Genomic DNA, 10,467 nt, shown 5'->3' on the forward strand with positions numbered 1-10,467 from the left:
ATGCGTGTACACACAATTTGTTTTAATAAAAACTTTTAAAAGATGTCCTGTCTCAGATTGTTTCAACAACTCCGTGATTCTTGTTTGTTTTAATTTTAAAAACTAAAACAAACCAGACAGAAGCTACTCTGTGAGTTTTTCAGCAGCACAGAAATAAGCTGCCAAATATCTGCTCCATTGTTCCTGGTCATGAGGTCATACATGTTAGACCATGTTTCATTCCAGACGTGGATTCAACATACCGCTAACAACAGCATCTCCTCTCAATCTGAAGAGACAACCCAGAATCCACAACTCTATCCTCATCCTGCAGGTAATAAACTCACCTGTGATCAACTTAACATGTAACTAACTAAACTGTGATTGACTTAACATGTAACTAACTAAACTGTGATTGACTTAACATGTAAATAATTCATCTGTGATTGACTTATCAAGTAACTAACTCATCTGTGATTGACTTAACATGCAACTAACTCACATGTGATCAAATTAACATGTAACTAAATCACTAGAGATTGACTTAACATGTAACTAACTCACCTGTGATTGACTTAACANAAAAAGTTAAAATTATCAAAAAAAATTAGCAGAAAATGTTTGAATGACAGCTTAAAAGGCTGAAAAAAATACAAAAATCAGTCCATAGAAGCCAAAGGAAGCTAAAAAAAAGCACAAAACATTAAAATTAGCAGAAGAATAGCAGAAAATGTTACAATGGAAGTCAAAAAGGCAGAAATAAACAAAAATCAGCTAAATTTAAGCCAAAGGAAGCTGAAATTTGTACAAAGAAGTTGAAAAATTAGAACCAGAAAAAAAGGTCAAAAGTTATCTGAATATTTTTAAAGAATTAAAGGTTTCATTTTTAATGAGAAATATCAAATTTCATAGCAGGAATGTCCTGAAGGAGCTGAACGTTTTGATATCTAAATTGTAAAAAAAAGCACAAAAACTGCAGAATGAGATACGTGCTGAGTGAATATTACTGTATATTACTCACATACAAAATTAACTAGTTATTAACTGGTATTATTTAATAAAAATGTCTGTTAACGTGTAAAAACAGAACAAAAATAAATTATATGAGCTGATTATTATCAGTAACAGCAGGAAAAGCTTCCCTGCTGAGAACCGTCAGTGTTTTCACATCTCTGATCATGAGGTCACTGCAGGATTTCATGTCACGTAAAGTCAAATAACTGCAGCATTAAATCACASAGGCTCCGCCCCCTCTGTGATTYAACTGCAGCATTAAATCACAGAGGCTCCGCCCCCTCTGTGACGTGTGTGGAGCCTGGCAGGAATCAGGCCCTTCCTTGTAGAGAAAGTTAAAAACAGGAGTTCGAGTTCATGTTCTGATCAAACAGGAAGAGACAGCTGCAGAGAGCTGAAGCAGGCTCACAGAGCTGACAGGTGCGCAGCCACAGGTGACTCACCTGCGACAGGAAAGACCATGTCTCGGATCCTGGACGAGGATCTCTGCTGCCCGATATGTCGTGACATCTACCGGGATCCTGTCATCCTGTCCTGCAGCCACAGCTACTGCAGCTGCTGCCTGCAGAGCTGGTGGGACAGGAACGCGCTGCGGGAGTGCCCCGTCTGTAAGAAAAGATCCCCCACCAGGAACCCTCCCTGCAACCGGGTCTTAAAAAACCTCTGCGAGCTGATCCAGAGGAACCCGTCCGAGGCTTCGGACGGCACCGAGGGCGTCTGCCGTCTGCACTCGGAGCGCCTCGAGTTCTTCTGCGTGGACCACCAGGAGCCGGCGTGCCTCGTCTGCAAGCTGTCGGACGAACACGCCCACCACGAGTTCCGGCCCGCTGACGGCCGGCAGCTGAGGATCGAGTTCATGAAGCTCCTCCGGCCCTTCCAGGAGAAGCTGAAGCTCCTGAGCGACGCCAAGGAGGACTGCGAGAGCACCATGAAGCACAACGAGGTCCAGGCCCAGCACGTGGAGGGCCGCATCAAGGAGCAGTTCAGGAGGCTCTACAAGTTCCTCCACAAGGAGGAGGAGCAGAGGATCAACGCCGTGAGGGAGGAGCAGCGGAGGAAGAGTCAGACGCTGCAGAGGAGGATCAGCGCTCTGAGTAAGCAGATCTCCTCGCTCTCAGACACCATCCGGGACGCCGAGGACACAAACCGCCAAGACGCCTCCTTCCTGCAGGACTTCAGCCTCGCTGTGAGCAAGATCCAAGGCCGGCCCCCACCTGAGAACCCTCAGCCCCCCTCAGGAGCGCTGATGGATGTGGCCAAACACCTGGGCAACCTGAGCTTCAACATCTGGACCAACATGAAGCAGCTGGTCTCCTACAGTCCTGTGGTTCTGGACCCAAACACGGCCCACAACAAGCTGGTCCTGACCGAGGACCTGACCAGCGTGAGGTGTGGACCCAAGCAGAACGTCCCCGACAACCCGGAGAGGTTCGACTGTTTCCACATCGTCCTGGGCTCGGAGGGCTTCCACTYGGACACCCACAGCTGGGACGTGGAYGTGGGAGACAGCTCCGACTGGTTTGTGGGCGTGGCCTCCCAGAGCGTCAAGACGAAGGGAACCCACCCGTCGTCCCTGTGGAGGATCGGACGCGTGAACGGGGAATACGTGGCACGCTCCCTGTCGGATCCGTCCACGCCTCTGGCTCCTTTGGGACAGCTCCGGAGGATCAGGGTCTTCCTGGACTGCAGCAGAGGAAAGCTGCTGTTCTTTGACCTCGACACCAACACACACCTGCACACCTTCACGCACATCTTCACTGAGAAACTGTTCCCGTACTTCAACACCGTCAACGCCTCGCCAATGAAGGTCCTACCGGAGGAGGTCTTCGTGAGTCCGCTCTCTAAAGCGAGCACCTGATACGATCACAGAAACTCAAACCTGAGACTTTCCTGAAGAAGCACTGTGACAAATCTGTAAAGAAACAAACCTTATTTAGCCTCATTAATCACTAAAAATGTTTTAACTGTTCGTCGATCAATCTGTAAATGAAAAAAATTGATTTTTTTTTTCATTTTTCTTTGGAAGTGTTTACCTGTAATTTCACTTCCTGGTGTAAAAAGTGTAAAAAATATAAATCATATATCTGTAAAGCTATGATCATCAAATAAAGTTTAAAACTGAGGGTTCTTGTTTTATTTTTAACAAAAAAAAACAGGTTATATAATATTAGTGACCCCATCGAGCTTCTTTTAATGCCACAAGTGGTGACCTGTCAATCAACTGGAGTGACCAATCAGGTTCCAGAGGAGGCGTGTGACCCCGGCCACCCCTCTGGCTCCGCCCATAATGAGAGTTATAAAAAGACACAAATTACTGTAAAAGAAGTGACTGAAATAAGATGATACAAAAATATGGCTTTTTATTCTGCTAAAATTAGAAAACCTTTTTAAAATAAAACTAAATAAAAAATTCAGACATTACGAATTTATCAGGATGTAAATATAAGCTTTATTTGTTTTATTTTGATAGGTTGCCACAAACAGACAGGACAGAACTCACATGTTCCTGCAAGTTTAATCTGTTTTTATTTGATTTAAACTCCCAATAACGCTTAATTACTTGTTTTTTAATTGATCGTCGATCAATCTGTAAATGAAAAAAATTTGATTTTTTTCATTTTTCTTTGGAAGTGTTTACCTGTAATTTCACTTCCTGGTGTAAAAACTGTAAAAATTACAAATCATATATCTGAATAAAACATTTAAAAATGAGAGTTCTTGTTCTTTTAAACAATACAAACACATTGTGTAATATTAGTGACCTCATCGAGCTTCTTTTAATGCCACAAATGATAACCTGTCAATCAACAGGGGTGGCCAATCAGGTTCCAGAAGAGGCGTGTGCTCTGGCTCCGCCCCTACGGAGAGTTATAGACACAAATTACTGTAAAAGAAGTGACTGAAACAAGATGATGCAAAAAATATTTTTTTCCTGCTAAAATTAGAAACAAAGGCTTAAAAATAAAACTAAATAAAAAAAAACTTTAGACAATTTATCAGGATGTAAATATAAGCTTTATTTGTTTTATTCTGATAATTTTCCACAAACAGACAGGACAGAACTCAAATGTTCCTGCAAGTTTAATCTGTTTTTATTTGATTTAAACTCCCAATAACTTTTTATTACTCGTGTTTTCTTCATTTAAACCACCTTCAAGCACATTTTACAGCTGTGGATGAGTTTTATTCAGTAGAAAAAGATGTGAAAGCAGCAGAATTGAGCTGTTTTCGCAGGAATGTCTGACTTCAGGAAGCCCTTCCTTCATGCAGCTGTGACCTCCGTCCGCTGAGGGATCAATAAATAAGTGTGCTGTTGATTTAAAGCTGCCGTAGGCCTTTATTAGGGACTAATCTGCTCCTGAAAAGCTTTTTTCTCCCCGCTGCTTCCGACACTGCGAGCTTCATCTGCATCACAACACTTACAGATTAAACTAATAGCATTAGTGGCTCTCACCGGCTCCTTATTGTCGTTATTGTTCTGAGTTTGAATTCTGCAGAACGGCTGTGTTTTTAGAGTGGAAACTCATTTTCTACTTTGGTAATTCAGAAGAAAAGGATGAAGTTTTTTTTTTGTTTTTGTCTCGTTGCTGTCTGCATCACACACTCCTGCAGCGTGCGCCATCAGGGAGAAAACAAGTTCAGACGTTTTTTCTTTATTTAGTCCTTTTAAAAAAGGCAGAGGGTAAAATATTCATTTACTCAGCAGAGCAGCCAATTATCAGAGATTAGCTCGTCATTCTCATGGAAAAAGACTCCTCGGTTCTAATTGGAGGCCCGTCAGAATCCTCCACTCCCATTTAAAACCAGCAGAGCCCAGTTTGTGGTCCTGCTGATCCAGGTCAGGTTTCCTTGCAGCAGCAGAGTGTTTCCTGCTCATCCATCAGAGCCCACTGCCATGGAGGGGACCCTGCCGGCCTTTTACATCCAACAGATTCTGGGTTTGGACCAGAAACACGAGACGAGCCGCAAACTCCACCAACCCTGGACAGGTAAGACACTGACGCTTGTTTTTTTTACTGAAAACATTTCAGTGTTTTTACAGAACAGGAACCAGGTCTTATTTCTTGATTTAAATTCTGGAGCTCCCGTCGTCTGTTTGGACACTGAACAGGTCCTGTCTCAGTTCAATTTTTTATTTCTTCTATTTTAGATTTTAGAGCTATTTTTGCTTTGATTTTAAGTCTTTTTATTTTATTGTTGTTTAATTTTATTTATTATGAATTATTATTACAACATGAATATATTACATAATTTATTAGGTGAACTATTGTTTCTATCTTAATGAAATTGTGATTTCGAATAAGGAAAGAAGAATTTATTATTTTTAATACGTTTTGGAGAAGGGTGGGATTAAATAAGTTTTTACTTCCCATTTCTTTTCTACGATGGAGTATTAGGGCCACACCATGAGATTTTTTTWAAAAATTTAATTACGAGAATAAAGTATTATGACATTAAAGTCATATAAAAATAGAGTCATAATATTACGAGTTTAAAGTCGTAATATTACGACTTTAATCTTGTAATATTACGACTTTAAACTCGTGACTTTAAACTCGTAATATTACGAGATTAAAGTCGTAATATTATGAGTTTAAAGTCGTAATATTATGAGATTAAAGTCATTATGACTTTAATCTCGTAATATTACGACTTTAAACTCGTGACTTTAAACTCATAATATTACGACTTTAAGCTCGTGACTTTAAACTCGTACTATTACGAGATTAAAGTCGTAATATTATGAGTTTGAAGTATATTACGTGTTTAAAGTTGTTATATTACGACTTTAAACTCGTAATATTACGAGTTTAAAGTCATAATATTATGACTTTAATCTCATAATATTACGACTTCAAACTCGTGACTTTAAACTCGTAATATTACGACTTTAAACTCGTGACTTTAAACTCGTAATATTACGAGTTTAAAGTCATAATATTACGACTTTAATCTCATAATATTACGACGTTAAACTCGTGACTTTAATCTCGTAATATTACGACTTTAAAGTCACAATATTATGACTTTAATCTCATAATATTACGAGTTTAAAGTCATAATATTACGACTTTAATCTCATAATATTACGACTTTAAACTCGTGACTTCAAACTCGTAATATCACGAGTTTAAAGTCGTAATATTACAAGATTAAAGTCATAATATTATGAGTTTGAAGTTGTAATATTACGAGTCGTAATATTTCATGATGAGTTCAGACAGATTTATTTTATAACAATTGTTCAATTTTAAAGTAAAGAAAATGAACAAAACAAAACTAGAAGAAAAATAAAAGTAACAACTTTAAAAAAGCACTTGGTAAATAAATATCCTCAAAAGAATTAAAGTAGATATTATAAACCTCTAATTCTGAAACAATGAGTTGTGTAAACACATAATTTACTTCCTGTTTGTTAAGCTGTGATGTTTTATTGATGCAGAACTTGGGTCAGAACAGAACCGAGAAAACCGGTTCTGCTCCAAACAACAGAACTCAGTCAGACCCACATCCAGCTGGTATGTTGGGCGAAGACCCCGTACTGCCTTCACCAGCAGACAGGTAAATAATTAATAAATAAATAAATATATAAATAAATAAATTAATGATGAATGTGTGAGTCAAACCCTGATGTTTCTGCAGGTCAGCACCCTGCAGTCGGTGTTTCAGGTGAACTGTTATCCAGGTATCCAGCTGAGGGAGCAGCTGGCGGGACAGCTGGACCTGGACGAGGACCGGATCCAGGTTTGGATCTGCAGTTTTCACCACTTTTAGCTAAAAAACGTTACGCTGGAAGAAACGAGACGAGGAAAACTTGTTGACATAATAAAGTAAATCAAAACACGACGTTACCTGAGGACACCTGATCTGTTTCTGTCAGATCTGGTTCCAGAACCGGCGGGCCAAACTGAGACGTTCCCTCAGAGAGACCCGGCTGCAGCTGGTCCAGACGGACCTCAGGGCGAGGGCCGAGGTCGAGGGTCACCTGAAGGTCAAACAGGAAGCGCCAGGTGAGACCGCCCAGCAGCCTGAAGACGAGGAAGAGGAGGAGTGACCCAGATGAAGGCCTCCCTGTCTGGAGGATGGTTTTTGTCGATTTGCTTCATTTTTTTTCTTCATTTGTTTTCTGTCTTTTCAATTCTGGTTTATAAGACAATTTAGAAAAATAAAAAAAGTTTAATAAAGTTACAGTTTGATACTTTAAACATACAGATTGAGTTCTATTTCATTTATTTTTAGTTAGTTTGTTTTTAGCTGATTGAATATATTTATTGTTTTTGAATATCAGGAGTTATTATTAAAGTATTAAATTTTAATTTCAAAAAGACATCTGATTGAATAAAACTGGCTCCTAAACTGTGTAATAAGAATATTTTTATTAACCATTTATTATAGGTTGTTTATAGTGATTTATCAATTTCAGAAGCAGTGTTTTCAGTTAATGTTGTCATTTTGTTGCAAACTACATAAGTATAAAACAATTTTATTCATCAAGCAACAAAGAAATATACATTTTTTAAGAAAAAAGAAAGCAAAATTTTGATATTGGTGATTATTGACTTGTTATTTTCATTTTTATCTTATTATTTCTTAGATAACAAAACTAAAGTGGGTGAGAATTTAAAGRCACATTTAACGCAGAAAAACATTGAAACTAAAACAGATCAGTATTAAATAAAACGGTCTTTTCTCCATTTATTTCTGCCTTCAGAACATATTTTAATAAGTATTAAAATAATATGTATTTGTTTAGTGCAAACAATAATAATAACATTAAAATGTCAGTTAAACATTTAATGTTTAGTTGTGTTTAATTTTTTATCCCACAAATTACAAGAAAACGATAAGAAAAGAAAAATGACGCGGCTGGCGCTGATTGGTCCACGCCGCCCCACGTGACCCGGAACTGAACGCGGAGCTCCCGTAGTGCGTCCGGAGTGCAGAGGGATCTTTTCCGCTAATTTTTCTCTACAACCGGCGCGTTTTCCCTCACGAAATGGACACGCTGAACAAACTGAAGCAGTTCGACGCTTACCCGAAAACTCTGGAGGATTTCCGGGTGAAGACGTGGGGCGGAGCTGCCGGTAAAAAGCTTTAATTCATCAGAAATCAGCATCTGGAAGTGGCACACAGGCTGCTAGCGGCTAAAGCTAACTGATTCATTTCTCCTTTAGAGGATAAAAAACAGAARAATGAAACACATTTAAACCCTCCACATGCTTCACATGGTCATGACCAAGCCTGTAAAGAARAACAAAAATTATTTATAACATTTAAAATCCTGTCATGGAGCAAACTTACAGCTAGCCCATTGAAAAATACACATAACTGCATAATTATATACGAGTTTCAGGTATTTTAATACTTTAAATATTACATCAGTACACTTATGTCTTTAATTAGAGAATAAACCACTTTGTTAAGCAGTTTTTTAGTGTACAAATGATTTTTATGTWAAATAAATTAATATTGCACCATATTTGCTTTGTTTTGCACGTTTTTAGTCACAMAAAGGGCAAAATAACTCCAATAGTTTAAATAAATACATAATGTGGTTGTAATAAAATGATGCAACCAGTTCCCGCTCATAGATAAAAAGCATTTATATCTTTATTTTACTGATACGATAAATCAGTTCAGCTTATGACAAAAAACTGTTTCCTTTTATATTTATCTCGTTACATTTTGTCGCATTATATCCCACACTTCTGGTATGAAAAATATTTCTAATTTGTCTCAAAGTAGGAATAATTTCTAGAATAATCCAGATTATTGTRGAGTTTTAAGCGGCACAGATGAAACCCTTCTATTATTCAACATTAAGCAATAAGGCTTGAATGAAGTTTCATTGTTTACATATTTACTGTGAGTAAAGCTGACATCCTGCGTTAAATAATAAAAGCTTGTGGATTATTATGTGAACCAGGGTGTTAAAGACGTGACTTCCTGTGTGTTTCTGCAGTGACCCTCATCAGCGGCGTCATCATGTTAATCCTGTTCGTCTCCGAGCTGCAGTACTACCTGACTAAAGAGGCGAGTCCAGCCACCCAATCCCATCATCTGTCATCTCAGATTAACAATCTAACAACAACAGGTCCGGAGAGAAACCCAGACCTCCTCTCTGAAGGATCACAGGCCTGAAYGCCTCAGCTCACTGCTTTAGGACTGAAAAAGTGCTGATAAAGAGGCGTAATAAGGACAGGTTTTTATTAGGGGTGCAACAATACATGTACCTGTATCGAACCAATCAGTACACACCATTTATGGATCAATACAGATTTTTATTATTTATTTTATCAACTTGTCTTGTGAAGATGCTCTGTGTTGAAGGATCAGTGGATCTGTGCTCGACTACTCCACCTAGGCTGYATTTTTGAGCTCAGATCCACTGAGAAACTTGCTGTTTCAGCAACATTTAATTTAAAAACTGTACTTTTGAGGTTAAACAAATGTTCATAATCAATTTAAATACATTACAAGTTAAGAAGGGCTTGGATATTTCTCTTTTTTGTATCGAAAAATATCAAAGCGTGAGACTAAAGTATCGAACTGAATCGTGAATTTTCTGTATCGTTGCAGCCCTGGTTTTTATGTTGTGAAGATTTAACAACCTAAAGCATCAAAAAACAACATTAGCTGATTAAACCTGTTTTGTTTTGATTTTTTGTAGATTTATTCAACTTTTCAGTTTCTTTTAAAAATATTTACTTGTCCTGGCTGCTTTAACGTGAGGATTTCTTGGTTTATCATCATTTTTTAAACGAAYCGTCTGTTTTGGATTCAGGCAAACAAATAGAAGAAACGTTTGTTCACAGTTTGTGCACCACAGACACAATAACTACAGAAAATAACTCGATTATGTCACCGTTAACATCAGAGGAGTTTTTCCTGTCCGACTGGTCGGGTGGAAAAAACCCCACAAAGATTAATTCTGTCCACAGAGCTGCTCTAAGTTTACCTGAAAACACAAAACGGTGTTTCACTAAAYAAACTAGGAGATAATAAACTTGTCTGGTCCTACAGGTCCACCCTGAGCTCTACGTGGACACGTCTCGAGGAGACAAACTCAAAATCAACATCGACGTTATTTTCCCTCACATGCCATGCGCCTGTAAGTGCCGCCGCTCCGCCCCCGGCCTCCTGGCGGCGCTGACGAGCTAATTAACAGAGCCTTGTGTTTGTCAGATCTCAGTATAGATGCCATGGACGTGGCCGGCGAGCAGCAGCTGGACGTGGAGCACAATCTGTTCAAACAGCGGCTGGATAAAGAACTCAGACCCGTCACAAACGAGGCGGAAAAACACGGTAAAGTTTGACTTCCTGTTGACCTTTGACCTCCTGTTCACCGGCCTTTTGTCGACGCGTTGAAACGAATCTCAAAGAGCTGCTGAGGGATAAAGTAAACAGAAAAATATAAATAACTAGAAGAAAAATAAACACTTTATCTGTATACTTTATTATTCAAGATCTTTT

At 38.8% G+C, this 10,467-nt stretch overlaps 3 protein-coding genes across 4 annotated transcripts in view; all 3 read left to right on the top strand.

Annotated features, from left to right (window-relative positions):
• Nucleotides 1–909: 909 nt before the first annotated feature.
• On the top strand, nt 910–3,115 carry LOC106529084 (tripartite motif-containing protein 35). The gene has a single exon (XM_014024424.1). It carries the CDS (start codon nt 1,454–1,456, stop codon nt 2,849–2,851), a length of 1,398 nt encoding a protein of 465 aa, XP_013879878.1. The 5' UTR covers nt 910–1,453; the 3' UTR covers nt 2,852–3,115.
• An 853-nt stretch (nt 3,116–3,968) lies between these two features.
• LOC106529086 (homeobox expressed in ES cells 1) lies at nt 3,969–7,369 on the top strand. Its single transcript, XM_014024428.1, has 4 exons — nt 3,969–4,982; nt 6,437–6,555; nt 6,637–6,738; nt 6,875–7,369. Exons 1-4 carry the CDS (start codon nt 4,889–4,891, stop codon nt 7,046–7,048), a joined length of 489 nt encoding a protein of 162 aa, XP_013879882.1. The 5' UTR covers nt 3,969–4,888; the 3' UTR covers nt 7,049–7,369.
• Nucleotides 7,370–7,881: 512 nt separating this feature from the next.
• ergic3 (ERGIC and golgi 3) overlaps nt 7,882–10,467 on the top strand; it is a 10,846-nt gene continuing 8,260 nt past the window's right edge. Inside the window, exons 1-4 of one of the 2 annotated variants that reach the window (XM_014024425.1) lie at nt 7,882–8,078; nt 8,957–9,027; nt 10,018–10,105; nt 10,180–10,299. In XM_014024425.1, coding sequence (XP_013879879.1) covers nt 7,991–8,078; nt 8,957–9,027; nt 10,018–10,105; nt 10,180–10,299 — 367 coding nt within the window. In that variant the 5' untranslated portion in view covers nt 7,882–7,990. The remainder of the gene's footprint in view (nt 8,079–8,956; nt 9,028–10,017; nt 10,106–10,179; nt 10,300–10,467) is intronic. The other variant, XM_014024426.1, reaches the window with a different exon arrangement.

Source organism: Austrofundulus limnaeus, unplaced genomic scaffold (genome assembly GCF_001266775.1).
Source record: "Austrofundulus limnaeus strain Quisiro unplaced genomic scaffold, Austrofundulus_limnaeus-1.0 Scaffold422, whole genome shotgun sequence".
Classification (NCBI taxonomy): domain Eukaryota; kingdom Metazoa; phylum Chordata; class Actinopteri; order Cyprinodontiformes; family Rivulidae; genus Austrofundulus; species Austrofundulus limnaeus.